Below are 16575 nucleotides of genomic sequence, written 5' to 3' on the forward strand. Positions count from 1 at the left end.
AAGGTCATACTACCACATTCTAGCCTGGATGACACAGTGAGACCCTGTCTAAAAAGACAAAAGAAAGAAAAGTAGAAGAAAAATGATACATAATCCCACTCCCTAAAGCTCCTAGGTGTAAGCAAATACATGTTTACCAGATGAATGTTCTTGTAAAAAAATTAAAATACAGCCCAGATGCGGTGGCCTATGCCTATAATCCCAGTACTTTGGAGGCCAAGGTAGGTGGACATCTTGAAGCCAGGAGTTTAATATCAGCCTGTCTTAACATGTTGAGACCCCATCTCTATTATTTTAAAAAAGAAAAAATATTGAAATATGGATGAAACACAAGTCTATTTGACCCTTCTAAAATTCCAGTCTCCTCCCCAGAGCATACGATTTTCCTACACATATGCAAATATTATGCACAATGTACATGTAATATATTCACACACGTATATATAGGTTTTTAAATTTTAGCAAATTACAAACTATCCTGCAACCTGTTTTTTTCACTTAGCAATGTAGTATAGAATCTTTTCAGGTCAGTATACACAAATTTTATATTTGTAGATTTGCTATTATAAACAATGCTTCAAGGATTAGCCGTATGTATTGTGTGAATGTACCTATAGATGTCTTATAATGGAATTGCCCAAATAATATGTACACAAATATTTTCATATACCAGGTGCAGTGGTGGTGCCTGTAATCCTAGCTATTCTGGAGGCTGAGGTAGGAGGATTGCTTGGGGCCAGGAGTTTGAGACCAGCCTGGGCAGCATAGCAAGACCCTGTCTCTAAAACAATTTTTAAAAAATTAGCCAAGAGTGGTGACGCACTCCTGTAGTCCCAACTACTCAGAAGCCTGAGACAGGAGGATCACTTGAACCCAGGAGTTCAAGTCTGCAGTGATCTATGATTAAGCCACCAAACTCTAGCCTTGGTGACAAAACAAGACCTTGTGTCTTAAATTTTTTTTTTTTTTTTTTTTTTTACGGATACCACTAACTTGCCCTCTGGAAAGATATTAGTTGGTGCAAAAGTAATTACGGTTTTTGCCGTTTAAAAGTAACAGCGGCTGGGCATGGTGGCTCATGCCTGTAATCCCAGCATTTTGGGAGGCCAAGGTGGGTGGATCACAAGGTCAGGAGTTCGAGACTAGCCTGGCCAATATGATGAAACCCCATCTCTACTAAAAATACAAAAATTAGGTGGGGGTGGGGGTGGGCACCTGTACTCCCAGCTACTCAGAAGGCTGAGGCAGGAGAATCGCTTGCACCTGGGAAGCGGTTGCAGTGAGCCAAGATTGTGCCATTGCACTCTAGCCCGGGTGACAGAGAGAGACTCTGTCTCAAAAAAAAAACAAGAAAAGTAACGGCAAAAACTGTAATTACTTTGCACCAACCTACCAATTTGTGTTTCCACCAATACTTAACGAGAATCTCTGCATCCCATGGCCTAATTGATTGATGTTATCTATCTTAACAGTTTTTAACTAAACTGCTAATTAAAAAATAGTATACCTCAATTTCGCGTTTGTGAATATTATGGAGGCTGAATACCTGTTGATGTTTGTTGGTCATTTGTATGTCTGCCCCTATGAATTGGCTGTTCATAGTATCCTTGGCGTTAGCTGCGTGTGGCCTCTAGACTCAAGCCAGTGTGATCAGCTTGGCCTTGTGCTTGTTGAGCTACCTTCACTTCTTTGGGCTTTACTTTTCATGTACAAACGTTTTGACTTATTTTAGTCATACTTTTCCTGATAGTCATTTGTGCACTCTGTTATCCTCTCTACTGTCCCATTTAGATGGTCAAAAATGTGCCCTGCTACTATTAGGTACCTCTCTGAGGGTCTACTATGGGCTAGACATTATATGAAGGGCTTTTTTTTTTGAGACGGAGTCTTGCTCTGTTGCCAGGCTGGAGCACAGTGGCGCAGTCTTGGCTCACTGCAACCTCCGCCTCCTGGGTTCAAGAGATTCTTCTGCCTAAGCCTCCCGAGTAGCTGGGACTACAGGCACATGCCAAACGCCCAGCTAATTTTTGTATTTTTAGTAGAGACGGGATTTCACCATGTTGGCCAGGATGGTCTCAATCTCTTGACCTGGTGATCCACCTGCCTCAGCCTCCCAAAGTGCTGGGATTACAGGCGTAAACCACCACGCCCAGCCTTGAAGGGATTATATATGTATTTCATTTAATTCCCCCACCTTAGGTGGTAGGTACCATTATTATCTCCATTTTACAGATGGGGAAGTGGAGGCATGGAGGCCTTAAGTGGCTTGCCTGAGATTGCATAGCTATTTGCTCATTTTTTTTTTTCATTTTTATTTTATTTATTTGAGATGGAATCTTGCTCTGCTGCCCAGGTTGGAGTGCAGTGGTACAATCTTGGCTTACTGCATCCTCCACCTCCTGGGTTCAAGCGATTCTCCTGCCTCAGCCTCCTGAGTAGCTGGGACTACAGGCTCGCGCCACCATGCCCAGCTAATTTGTATTTTTAGTAGAGACAGGGTCTTACTAAACCCACCAAAGACCAGGCTGGTTTCGATTTAGCCCCCAGCATGTTGACCAGGCTGGTTTTGAACTCCTGATCTCAGGTGACCCGCCCACCTCGGCCTCCCAAAGTGCTAGGATTACAGGCATGAGCCACCATGCCTGTAGCCATTTACTTGGATTTGTTCTCAGATTTGTTACTTGATATGCAAAGCCCAAACTCTGACACTGGGCTTATTTATCTTTATGTTGCTTGCCTTTAGGAAGTGACTGATGGATACATATTTTTTCCCAACATTTTATCACAATGATCTGCAAGCATTCAAAAAAGTTAAATAATTTTGCAATGAACATCCCTCATCTCCTAGATTCTACAGTTAACATTTTCCTATCATTGCTTTTACCTAATCTTTATCCCTTGGTCCATCCATCAGGCTATGGTTTTTTTTTTCTTTTTTGAGACACGGCCTCACTCTGTTACCCAGGCTGGAATGCAATGGCATGATCATGGCTCACTGTAGCCTCGACCTCCCAGGCTCAGGTGATGTTCCCACCTTAGCCTCTCAAATAGCTCCCACAGGTGTGCCACCACATCCAGATAACTTTTTGTATTTTTAGTAGAGACAGGGATTTGCCATATTGCTCAAGCTTGTCTCCAACCCCTGAGCTCAAGCAATCCACCCATCTCAGCCTCACAGAGTGCTGGGATTATAGGTATGAGCTACCTTCCTCAATCTCATCAAGCTATCTCAAAATTTTACACATCTCAAAGTAAATTGTAGACATCAATTTACTTCACCCCAAATACTTTAACCCAAAATATACTTCACCCCAAATACTTTAACATATATATCATTCACTAGAGTTCAACATTTGTTTATAGTTCTTTAATTTTGAGTGAATATTTACAAACAATGAATGCGCAAATCTTATGTGCACCATTTGATGACTTGACACATTTATCAACGCAAACCACTATCAATATACAGGATGTAAGCATCACCCAGAAAAGTTCCCTCATGTAATCCTACTCCTACCCCCGTCATAGGTTACTTCTGTCTGTACTAGAACGTCATATAAATAGAATCTTACCAGTATGTACTCTTTTTTCAAAGACTTCTTTCGCTCTCACTTGACATCGTGATTTTGAAGTTCATCCCTGTTGTATCTTTGGCTGTTTCCTTTTTCTTGCTGAGTAGTATTCCCTTGCATGAATATGAGAATTGTTTATGCACTCTCTGATGGACAGATAGATATGTATTTGAGTTGAACAGTCATTCTCTTCAGGATGCTTACTCTCTTAAAGCGATAGAGCAGCTGAGTTGACAGATTGTACTTTCCTTTTGTTTTTGGGGATGGTAAGGTCAAGATAATTCAGGTCCATACCCTAACTTACATACATACCTTTCCTTCCCTTAAAATTAGGAAAAGCTTCTTAGAGTATGATGAGGAGAGAAAGGCAGAGAAGGAGGTCAGGGAAATTGTAAAGTTACCTTCGCTGGAGTGGAGGGAGAGGGTAGGAGGAAGAGGAAGGGGAAGCAGATAGAAACTGCAGCCTGGGATTCGGGGTGGGAAGGTGGTGGTGTCAGAGCTGTTGGAGGATTTGGACCTGAGGCCAGGAGGGGCTGGAAAGTGCAAGGTCTACAAGAAGGTGATGGAGCAGCAGCTGCATTGCAGATCTGATCATGGACGGGAGGCTGCAGGCAGCCAGGCAGCTCTAGACATGTAACTCAGGAGAGAACCAGTCTACAGCCAGGCCTGGTGATTATGGGGATGGCAGTGGGGAGGAGGTGCCTTGTGAGCTGTGTAGATGGTGGTAGCAGGACAGGGGTGGTGAGGGAAGGGCTGGCATAGCCTCATTCTCTCAAGGCCCCAGAGTTGGGATGAGAGGGGTGGCTTTGGCAGAAGGTTAGTGATTTAACCTGTGCCCCCAGGATACTTAAATATTTAGAATTTTACAGCCAGAAGAGACCTAGATCATGTAGTTCAACCTTGAGCAAAGTGACAGACTAAGGTCTGCCAGTGATTTTTTTTTGGCAGATCCAGGCCTAGATACCAAAGCTCCTGAAACTTCTGGCCAGCACCATCCTGTGTGCTGCTGCTGTGACCAGCTGCTATTCCTCCCTGCCACAATGACAGTGAGGAACAAGCTTTTGCTGAGATGGGGGTTTCCATGAAATTACTTTTTAGGAACCTTTCCAGCCCAAAGATCCTAGAATGCTGGGAGCTCTTTTCCACTCATATTCCTCAGTGATCTAGTCCTCAGCAAAGAGCCAGGATTGGATAAGCATTATAGACAGAGAATTGGGTGTCTTGGTGGGACGACATTATAGGCAGTTGGGTTCTCTATGGTTGGATTGAGGCCAAGATACTCTTGTTTGTCCCATCCAAGTCCCCAGGGTGGATTTATTTCATTTCTCCCACAAGTACCCCTGGAGTTATCTTCTAAACCATCCCTTTAAGATGGTACAGGCAGTGGTGGGTGAGGTAAAAGGTGGTAGTAACAGTTGAAGATCCTACATCTCGGTTTATGGTAGGACTATGCCACACCCTATCAGCATTCAGGAAGAGAGAGACTCCCCTTGTCATAGTAGAGCCTGAGGAGACAATGCTGGCTGTCAGATACTCCTCTACCCCAAATCAGTCCAGACCTAGCTGGCCAAGGGCCCTTGCTGTGTGCCTTTTGGGCCCTGGATTTTCTGTTTTCTAACTCCCAGGTACTGTGGATGTAGCATTTAGAACCAACACGTTCAGAGAGAACTTAGTTTTACCAATTACAAACTGAAGTCAGAGAGGGAAAAGGGTTTACACTAGGCGCACAGAGAACTAGTGACTGGACCAGATGTCCCTTTTTTTTTTTTTTTTTTTTTTTTTTTTTGAGACAGAGTCTCTCTCTGCTGCCCAGGCTAAAGTGCAATGGTGTGATCTTGGCTTATTGCAACCTCTGCCTCCCCGGTTCAAGAGATTATCATGCCTCAGCCACCCAAATAGCTGGGATTACAGGTGTGTGCCATCACACCCGGCTAATTTTTGTATTTTTAGTAGCGACGGGGTTCTGCCATGTTGGCCAGGCTGGTCTCGAACTCCTGACCTTGGGTGATCCACCTGCTTCAGCCTTTCAAAGTGCTGGGATTACAGTTGTGGGTGAATTTCTGACCTCAAGTGATCAGAAATTTCTGATCTCAAGTGATCCACCTGCCTCAGCCTCCCCAAGTATTGGGGATTACAGGCATGAACCACTGTACCTGGCTTTGAATTATATTTCTTATGGACAGCACTGCTCTAGAAAGGAGATGAGTTGGTATGCCAGGAGCGACATAAGTCAGGATGCTGGGCAGGGGGAAGCAATTAGCCATCACACTGGGGCCTTTGGGAATTTCTGACCTTGATGCCTTCCTGAGCATTGTACCTGGGTTGAAGGGTGGTCCCTCTCAGTAGAATGGGGATCCTGGAGGGCTCTGATTGGTTGTGGGGGTGGGTCATACAGAGAGGAAAGGCCTGTCCAGGGCCTGGCAAGAGGCCATTACTAGAAAGGGTAAGTTTGTAGATCCCCTGTTTAAAACTCAGAGGCATAGGCTTTCAGAGAGAGAGAGAGAAAAATTCATTTGATTTCCAATTAGGTGGCATGACCTATTTCTTTTTCTTGTTCCCTGCTGGTTAGAAGAAGAAAGGCTCTCTCAACTCTTTCCTCACCAGTCTATTCTCAGTCCTGTCCCCAGTTAGATGCGCAGGGGGGTGGGTAGGTTGGTGCCATGGTTTCACGTACTCTGGGGCTGGGTTTTTTCTTTCAGGCAACCACAGCTTTCTTCCTGGGGCTATATTTAGGCGTTGGTCTGGGGAAAAGGATGTGAATTTTTTAGGATCCTGTTTATCCAGCAGACCCTACCCCACCCCCACCTAGCAGCTGTCTATCCTCTGGTCTGGAACTTCCCTTCCTTCCCTTGCTGCTTTACTTTGGTCACCCAGACCCTAGAAAGAACTCAATATTTGCCATTGAATCCCAGCATCACCACTTATTAGCTGTATGACAACATATGCTTAATTTTCGGTGTCCCATTTTCCTCTTCTGTGCAGTGGAGATAATGATATCTACCTTGCAGGAATGCTGTGAGGCTCAAAGGAGATAGTGCATGTAAAGTGCCTGGCATTATGCTAGCAAGTGGTAGTTATTAAATAAATGTTGGTTCTTTTGAGGTCTTCTCTTAGGCAGTGGCTAAGGATGCTGCTCTAGGGGTAACAGGCTCAGCAAAGAGCCCAAAGAATGGGATATCTGTTGCTTAAACGAACATTGTCTGTGGGAGGTGATGGTGCACTAAGATCATTTTCTTTTCCCTTTGTGTTTGAATCCTTTTTTTTTTGACAAGCTGGAGTACAGTGGTATGATCATAGTTCACTGCAGCCTTGACCTCCTGGGCTTAAGAAATCTTTAGCTTCCAAGTAGCTAGAAATGCAGGTGTGCACCACCATGCCTGGCTAAGTTTTGTAGAGATGGGATCTCACTGTGTTGCCCAGGCTGGTCTTAAACTCCTACCCTCAATCTTGCTTCAGCCTCCCAAAGTGCCAGGATTACAGGCGTGTGCCACCCTGCCCAGTCTGTGTTTGAATCTTAAGTCAGGTCCCAGGTTGGCTTGAAATATCCTCTCACCAGGAGGTCAGGTCTCCCAGATACTACCTCTAGGTACACCTAAGTCTATCAAGGATTCAAGGAAATGACAGACTTTGGAATCTGGGCTTTTACCACCTTATCTGAACCTGAAGTTTCCTTATTTGTAAAATGGGGTAATAATAGTACCTATCTCTAGAAAGGTTGTAAGAATTAAATCAATGGAGACAATATTGGGTAAAGCAGAGTGCCTGGCACATGGCTAGCACCCAGTGAGGAGCAGCTGTTTCATTTGTTATGTCTGGACTGGAGACACATGAGGCTCTGTTTGAATAACCCTTCTCTCTATGTTTCTGTTTGTAGCAGCAAAGTGGGGATCCAAGGCCCTCTGCTAAGGACTCATAATCCACTGGGGGTGCCACCCTACAAACAGCACCCCCACCATGTTTAACCTAATGAAGAAAGACAAGGACAAAGATGGCGGGCGGAAGGAGAAGAAGGAAAAGAAGGAGAAAAAGGAAAGGATGTCAGCTGCAGAACTCCGGAGCCTGGAGGAGATGAGCCTGCGCCGTGGCTTCTTCAACCTGAACCGATCCTCCAAGCGTGAATCCAAGACACGCCTGGAAATCTCCAACCCCATCCCCATCAAGGTGGCCAGCGGCTCTGACCTGCACCTGACTGACATTGACTCTGACAGTAACCGGGGCAGCGTCATCCTGGACTCGGGCCACCTAAGTACAGCTAGCTCCAGCGATGACCTCAAGGGTGAGGAGGGCAGCTTCCGTGGCTCGGTGCTGCAGCGGGCAGCCAAGTTCGGCTCACTGGCCAAGCAGAACTCACAGATGATTGTCAAGCGCTTTTCCTTCTCCCAGCGTAGCCGGGATGAGAGCGCCTCAGAAACCTCGACGCCCTCAGAGCACTCTGCTGCCCCCTCGCCACAGGTGGAGGTGAGGACTCTGGAGGGACAGCTGGTGCAGCATCTTGGCCCAGGCATCCCTCGACCAGGGCACCGATCCCGAGCCCCTGAGCTGGTGACTAAAAAGTTCCCAGCTGACCTGCGCCTGCCCCCCGTGGTGCCCCTGCCCCCGCCTGCCCTCCGGGAGCTGGAGCTGCAACGACGGCCCACTGGAGACTTTGGCTTCTCCCTGCGGCGCACAACCATGCTGGATCGGGGCCCCGAGGGCCAGGTCTATCGGCGGGTGGTCCACTTTGCTGAGCCTGGTGCAGGCACCAAGGACCTGGCCCTAGGGCTGGTGCCAGGAGATCGACTGGTGGAGATTAATGGGCACAATGTGGAGAGCAAGTCCAGGGATGAGATTGTGGAGATGATCCGGCAGTCAGGGGACAGTGTGAGGCTCAAGGTGCAGCCCATTCCGGAGCTCAGTGAGCTAAGCAGGAGCTGGCTGCGGAGCAGCGAGGGACCCCGCAGGGAGCCAGCCGATGTGAGTGCTTCCCTGGGCACCTGGGCTGAGCAAGGATGGGGAATGTGGGCCTCTCCTGCTGTTGTGCTTGGCCGGGTATTTGGGGTACCCAAGAGCTGCGATCAGACCCTAGCAGTGTGAAAGTGGGGAAGCTGCGCTGCTCTCTGAGCCTGTGGGGAGCATAAGCTTAGGAGAAGGTGCCCTATACTCATAATCTTCTGGGGGTGCCACCCCTACAAACAACACCCCCAACCTAGCGAAGAAAGACAAGGACATTAAAGGAGTCACACTTTGTCTCTCTTCCTTGTTCTGGGAGCTGAGGACAAGTCCGCAAAGGGTTATTGCAGTAGGGTTCCCAGCAGTTTGGCCAGGCCTCATGGTTTTATGGTTCTCTCCAGTGTTCTGTGTCTGTTGGATTGACCTAACTGGATTCAGCGTGATGCCTTTCTCGAGGGTGCTGGGCTAGATCAAGCTCTGCCTGAACTTTAGCTGCAGCTCTGGGGCCCTCGAGAGAGGTCTGCTATTGGTTAGTAATTACTATGTAAGTATTCAGCTTCTCCACTACAAGGACCCGTTAGGGGTTTGGGCACCATATTTCCTGAGCCCTAAATTGGGGCATGTAGGCTAACATGTCACTTCCAGGTATAAGAGACACTCTAGACAGTAAAATACAATATTTCCATGTTATTTAGATCTTGGGGATAAAAAAGACAAATGATTTCAAATTAGAGCTGTCATGGAACATCTGAGAGGTATAGCTGGTGTGCTTATATCTTTGGGAAAGATTACCTCAGGCCACAGACTCCTCTTGCCCCTGAGTGAGCAAGGGAATACCAGGTGAGGCTGCAGAGAGGGCAGAGGCAGAACAAGGAGGACCTTGTAAGTCACAGTTGAAATTCAGATTTCATTCCAGTGAAATGGGACCATTGAAGGGTTTGAAGCAGAGGAGTAACTGGATCTAATTTATAAAGGTCCCTTGGACTCCAAGCATCTTTATTACCTCTCCTGGAAGGAGAAAAAGCGTGGACCTGGAAAAGCAAGAGGGATAAAACCTACACAGATAGTATGTCCTGACTGTCCCTGAGACCCCAGCTGCCAACCTGCCCACACAAAAAGAATAGCAGGAGGCACAGGAGCAGGGAGGTTTAGATCAGATGCAGGGGCAGATCTCCATGGTGCAACAAGCTCACTAACCCCAGGGGTCTTTTGATATGGTGGCTACATAGCAGTTTGAATGTCCTGCCTGGAGATAGTGCATGAAAGACAAGTTATCCTCTGGCCGTCTTCTCCTCCCAGCTGTGGGTTTTAGGACCATCCAGATCTGGCCCCTGCTGCCTGGCCAATGCATGGCCTGGCCAGGACCTTTTGGTACTAAGTGACCAGCCAGATCTGTCAAAATCAGAAATGGGAGGAAGTGCTAATGGGAGGAAATAGGCAGAGTCCCAGCCCCAGCTTTCTCCCAGGGAGGGGAAGCGGCTGCTAAGGATAACTGCTCAACTCAGCAGTACCTTGGGCCTGAAGCAGAGGGTCAACTGGCAGGAAGCCCTGCAGTTGGATTCTAGGCCTTCCTTTAACCTGGAGCTAGCTGGGTTTAGGCAGCTTTGCTAGTCGGGGAAGGATAATGAATGGGAGGAGGCCTGTGTGGAAGACCTGGACTCTTCATTCCAGAAGCACACATTGAGCACCTCCTATGTTTTAGCCACCAGGTTAGGCGGAACTCAGAGAACCACGGGGTAGAGGGGGAAGAACAAGGGAGGGGTCGTTATCTCAGAAGCAATGACTGTAACATGTTGCCATGCCTATCTGCATGCGTTCTTCTGGGCTAACACTGCTTTTAACAGATGGAATTTTCTTCTAAAGAATAAATCCCCCAGGGGATTGTTGCCAGCTCCCTGCCGAACCACAGTAAGGCCTCTTTAGGGCCCTGGGCCTGGCATCCCAGATGCTGTTTGGTTTTCTCTTTATAGCACAGGGATCATCCTGGCATCTCACATTTCCTAGCTTTCCCTTCCCAAGTAGCTGCTGCTATCCCATCCCTGGGGAGGTAGATGGTTTAGCTTTGGAGGCCCTTGTGGATTCCAAGTTACAGCTGGTATCCCTGAAATGCTGGCTCACTCTAGCTCCCATGGGGTAAGCCTAGCTGGTACCCAGAGGACTTCTCCCAGCCTCAGCCTGTGTCATCTGCCAGGGAACATGGTAGCAAACTCCATCCCCATGCGTCTCCTATAGCCATGTGGCAGGATAAGGGACACATGGGCCTGAAAGAAGTCCTGTATCTTCTCTCACCCAGGTGGGTGGTAGGGACTCATGCCACAATCAGAGAGGAGCAGAGTGAGCCCAGCGTTTCCAGCTTCCTGGACAGGCCTGGGAATGGCGTGGGGTCCTCTTCCGTACCCTCAGCCTCTATCTCCTCCTCTTCCTTTTGCTCCTACTCTTTTGCTCCTACTCCTGCTCCCTGTCTTGGCAGCAGTTCTGATCCTAGTTATGCGCCAAGAGAAGTCTTCCCACCTCCTCCAGACTCCTGGGAGGATACCCTGATGACTGTGGCCCCATGGGGACAGCTCCTACTGGCCACCCTGCCATCAGGCCATCCATCAATTGTGTCCACATATTGCCTATCCCCAGGGAGCTCTGAGGGAGCTGACGAGACATCTGTTCTCTTCCTGCATGCAGATGGGGCCAGGCCCCCTGGCTCCCCTCCATGGCCTGTTTGGAAGGCTCCAGGGAGACACAGCCCCTTGGGTTTCCCTCTCACATGGTGTGTGTCCAGAATGCTGGGCTCACACCTTCATGTGTCCCTGTCTGTAGCTGCTAGATGAGGTTCTGTTGGGAGCAGGGGTGAGCCATAGTGGTAGGGTAGACTTGGGGCCTGGCAGAAATCCACCAGCCGGCCTGGGAGACCAGCGTTTTCTTTTGCCATCTATCCTTCCACCTACGTGTCCATTAGGGAAGCGTTTGTTGAGCACTTACTGCATACTAGGTCCTGGGATCCAGCAGTGAGCCGCACATAATCCCAGCCCCAAGGAGCTCATAGTCTAGTGGGAGAGATGGTCTAGCAGCAGACTATGACAGGGCCCTCTGAGAAGCTAAACCACAGGGGCCAGTTCTGGTGCTGGGGCTCCAGCAAAGGGGCTTCAAGTCCAGTCTTGTGGATGGGTCAGCGAAAGCTGACATCTGGGTAGTAGATGAGTGAAGGGGGGGCAAAAGGAAGGAAAATGCTGTCATAAACACATGCCAAGGCCTAAAGTTATGGAGAGAGAGTAACACACTTCAGGAATGACCCTGGGAAATGGTGTGTGGGGAGTGCTGAGAGAAGCACTAGGAGGAACCCATGGGAGCCAGGTCACTGAGGCCTCTGTGAGCTGTGCTGGGGACGGGAACTTTAACCAAAGGGCACTCAAGCAATTTAATCAGAAAGCAATAAGAACAGGTTTTAGGAAATCGCTATGGCTGCTTATGGCGCATGCTCTAGGGCGTAACAAGGTTGGCTATGGGGAGAATGGTGAGGGAGTGATTGTGATCCTAGGAGAATGGATGGAGGCCTGGACTCAGGTAGAGGCAGGGGGATGGAGAGCTATCTCAGACTTGAGCAACGAAGGCAGACTTACTCTGGGGTCTTGGTGACCCACTCGTAGGGACCTGAGGGAGAGGAAGAGTCAAGTGACTGGCTGCCAGAGTACTGGGAAGATGCTATGTTATTTCCCCTTTGATTCCTCAGGGAAAGTTATTGGGGGGTCATCTGTATTTGGATCAATTACTCTTAAGTTTGCTGAAGGCCAAGTGTTTCCAGAGTCTGGTGAGGTAAGGGGAGGTGTTGGTAAAGTTGAGGATCTTAAAAACCCAGTTGGATCAAAATTCCCTCCTCCACTTCCATAAGTCTGGATAGGAAAGTCAGGGCCCATTGAGAAAGGGCAGAGGCCAGGCTGGAGACTCAGGCCTTGGGGAGGAGAAGGCGAGTCTGTTCAGTTTGTATCCTCAGTGGGTCCATACTGGGGGAGGACAAGTGCAGTCCCTTAGGACTAGGCATGTCCTCCTACATCAGGGAGCACAGGACCTCTCTGCTGAGCTCAGAAAAGCCCACCCAGCTAAACCCTGGCCAATGTGGTTGTCCTGCCATGAAGAGCCAGAGGTGCTGGCTGGAAAGCAAGGCCTCCCTGAGCATTTTTTTTTTTTTTTTTTTTTGAGACAGAGTCTCACTCTGTCACCCAGGTTGGAGTGCAATGAGGCAGTTTTGGCTCATGAGCTCAAGTGATCCTCCTGCCTCAGCCTCCTGAGAAGCTGGGACCACAGGCACACACCACCATGTCTGGCTATGTTTTTGTATTTTGTTTTTTGGTTTTTTTTGACAAGGAGTTTCACTCTTGTTGCCCAGGCTGGGGTACAATGGTGCAATCTTGGGTCACAGCAACCTCTGCCTCCCTGGTTCAAACGATTCTCCTGCCTCAGCCTCCTGAATAGCTGGGATTACAGGTGCCTGCCACCATGCCCGGCTAATTTTTGTATTTTTAGTACAGACGTGGTTTCACCATGTTGGTCAGGCTGGTCTCGAACTCCTGACCTCAGGTGATCCACCTGCCTTGGCCTCCCAAAGTGCTGGGATTACAGGTGTGAGCCACTGCGCCGGCCTAATTTTTGTATACTTTAGTGAGGAAAGGGTTTCATCATATTGCCCAGGCTGGTCTCAAACTTCTGAGCTCAAGCTATCCGCCCACCGTGGGCCTCCCAGGTGCTGTGATTATAGGCATGAGCCACTGCACCTGGCCATCCCTGAGCTTTTGAGGATGTGGTGGGGAGAGGGGATTTGTGTGTGTGTGTGTGTGTGTCTTTTGTCCACTTTTTTTTTATTATTGCATTTTAGGTTTTGGGGTACATGTGAAGAACAGGCAAGATAGTTGCATAGGTATACACGTGGCAGTGTGATTTGCTGCCTTCCTCCCCTTTACCTATATCTGGCATTTCTCCCCATGCTATCTCTCCCCAACTCCCCACCCCCACTGTCCCTCCCCTATTCCCCCCAACAGACACCAGTGTGTAGGGCTCCCCGGAGAGGGGATCTTTAAAGGAAGGCCTACTACTCCCTCCCAGCCAAGTCTAATCGCTGTGGTAGGGATACTTCTGGTGGACCTTGAGGTTGCTAGTCAAAGGTTTTAGTGTGTGGAGTGGAGGTTCTAGTCAAAGGCTTTCGGGCTGTTGGGTTCCTCCTGAGGTTGCCATGTTCATGTAAACCACCTCCATGCTCAGGTGGGTCTGGGAGAGGGCATGTTACAGTGGAAAGAGCATGGGCTCTAAGGTCTAGAGCATAATCAAGGTCTAAAAGGTAGCCTGCCCTCACCCCTTCCTGTCCTGGAGCCAGAAAGACTTGGGTTTGGGTTTTGCCAAAGTTATCAAACCTTTCAGAGCCTCAGTGTTCTCTTTTCCCAATAAATATTTAGTGAAGGTGACCTAAGGACCAGGCACTGTGCTGGCGCTGGGGAATTAAATAAATAAAATACAATCTTTCCTTGAGGAAGGGTAGACCTAAGTAAAGAATCAAAGCTGCTATCGCAGAAATCTGTGCAGACACACAGTGGGGCAGGAAAGAGGAAGTTCTGCCTAGGGTGAGGGGTGGCAATCAGGAGAGGCCTCCTGGTGGAGTTGACCTGTGATCTCTATAAAATGGGCCTATTCTTCCTCCCAGAGTTTGAGAAGGTTAAGTTGGAAAAGGATGCATACCCAGTGAATTCACTCCATCCACTTATCTCTGAGAAGCAGAATAAAATTGCAGGCCAAAGGGAGACTTACTTTTTATTCTATTCTATATACTCTATTTTGTGGGTCTTTATATGAGATAAGCATGTTTATGTTGGGCAAGTTGGCAGGTGGTAAATGCTTAGGAACATTAGTGCCCTTCCCTTCCCTCTGCTCATTCTCTAAAGCCATCCAGGGAGGGTAATTTTGCAGCTTCCTTACTTAATCCATCCTAGTATTCATCCATTCTTGTTCCTGAGGTTTTCTGAATAATGGAGACTCCTGACGCTTTCATGTAGACTTTTCCTGTAGCCCTAGCCTTACAGACAGCCAGCTGAAGGGACAGATGGGCTTCTGGGTGCTTCCTATTCTTTTCTAGCTTATTAGAGGCCAGCTTCTCAGCCCTGCAGGCTTGGCTGTCAGTGACCCTGCAGGAGACCAGCAAGTCAGGGTTGCCTGCATTTGGGAGAAGGGCAGGAGAGCCCTTTTGCTGTAGGGGAAGCCCTAGGCCCCTAGGTAGAAACTGTATGAGCCTCATCAGCCTTGTCCCTAGAGTACCTGGCTGCTGCCAGGAGTGGGGCCTGCAGGATTCCAAGGGAAGATCAAAATGGTCATGCCTCCCAGTCTGCCAGGCTGGGTTTGGAGAATAGCGCTGTGTGCTGCCTGGGCTCACTGTTCTAGAATGCTTCTGTTCCTGATTTTACTGCAAGTGATCCTTGGAGGGGGTTTTTTTTGGTTTTGTTTTGGTTTTGGTTTTTGGTTTCTGTTTTACTTTTTAAATAGGAAATTTTTACTTCATTTTGTGCCAAAGCTTCAGGCACCCCTGGCATCTGAGTCTTGCCATGTGAGAACCCTGGCTTGAGGGCTCAGTGAGCAACCCTAACTAAGTCCTTTGGTAATGAAGGGCCAGGGGGCAGGTGTCAAGGGCACAGTAAGTGGTGGGTGAAAGGTCTTTGGGATTGTCTGTCCTGGATTAGTGGGGTACATGGGACTGTCAGGGCGGAGCAGTGGACTAGATCATTTCTATCCCATCAGGTCTCCCTTCTCTGTCCCTGGAGGCACCATTCTGCCTTCTTCCTCATGAGATGCTAGATGAATTGCAGCCCTAGAGTGCCCTGGCCACCTGGCCCGTGGATGGTGGGCACAGTGCCCAGGCCGCATTGACCTGAGTGTGGATACATGGCATGGTCATTGGTTGCTTTTGCAGGCACAGTTCAGAGCCTTGGTGCAGGGGCAAGGTCTAAGAGGTAGCCTGCCCTCACCCCTTCCTGTCCTGCTCCCTTTCTGCCTGCCCTGACACCCCAAGTCACCCTGCCCTCTGCTCCCTTCTAATCTCTCTTATTTACATTGGAATGATTCTGGAAAATACCAGATATGCAAACACCCTGACTGGGGGTGGGTGGAGAGTGGGGTGAAGGGGAGTGTGTGGCGGGTGGGAACACAAGTATTTTAAAAATGCTGCAGATCTCTACAGCGTTTCCCAGAAACCACAGGCACGCGCTGCCCGCCAACAGGGCTCCCGCCACCCCACTGCACTAAGCTGCTGTATTCTCCTCACTGCACTCTTGGGGTGGATCACAGCATGGGAGGGGTGGTGGGGACTGGTGACCCAGCCGAGGTGAGGGCTTCCCTGCTGCCTGGGCAGGCGGCCTGGCGCCTCCATTGTCAGTCCTGGGCAGCGGGTATGAATGTGCCCCAGGCATCTGGCAGCACTGTGGGCGCCCACCATGCCAGCCAGCCACTGCAAAAGAGTGGCATTTTCAGGGCCCCCACCTCTGCTGTGCAGTTTGATAGGGGGCAGCCAACTCGAGTCCCACATGGTGTTTGGCAGCAGCTTCTGTCCTGTTAAATACAGGGGACAGTGTTAGCAAAGCTTATTTTTTCAGTTGTGGGCTCTAGTTGGTTGGGAAACTATTTCCTTAGACCTGGGTCACCCCTCGGACTCCCTTAATCTCCCGCCATATGTTCTCCAGAATCAGGGCATGGTGTTCTGCCCTGGTGCGACTTGGCCCGGTTGCTTTGCTCAGACTCTCGGCTGGGGCAGGATGTCGGATGTTTGCTGGCTGTTATCTGTAGCGCTCAGTATGGTACACAGTGCAGACATGCACCCTAGGTAGTGTTTAATTGATCTGGGTAAGACTCAGCTGAGGCAGGGCACAATGGCTCACACCTATAATCCCAGCACTTTGGGAGGCCGAGGTGGGCAGGTCGCTTGAGCCTAGAAGTTTGAGACCAGCCTGGGCAACATGGCAAAACACCATCTCTGCAAAAAATACAAAAATTAGCCAGAGGTGGTGACACACACCTGTAGTCCCAGTTACTTGGGTGGCCAAGGTGGGAGGAT

At 48.9% G+C, this 16575-nt stretch overlaps 1 protein-coding gene across 23 annotated transcripts in view; it reads left to right on the plus strand.

Annotated features, from left to right (window-relative positions):
- The window catches only part of MYO18A (myosin XVIIIA), a 104404-nt gene that overhangs the window by 4288 nt on the left and 83541 nt on the right, over nucleotides 1–16575 (plus strand). For all 23 annotated transcript variants that reach the window (XM_035300896.3, XM_054256158.2, XM_054256156.2 and 20 more), the window contains one exon: nucleotides 7447–8525. In XM_035300896.3, coding sequence (XP_035156787.3) covers nucleotides 7527–8525 — 999 coding nt within the window. In that variant the 5' untranslated portion in view covers nucleotides 7447–7526. The remainder of the gene's footprint in view (nucleotides 1–7446; nucleotides 8526–16575) is intronic.

Source organism: Callithrix jacchus, chromosome 5 (assembly GCF_049354715.1).
Source record: "Callithrix jacchus isolate 240 chromosome 5, calJac240_pri, whole genome shotgun sequence".
NCBI lineage: Eukaryota > Metazoa > Chordata > Mammalia > Primates > Cebidae > Callithrix > Callithrix jacchus.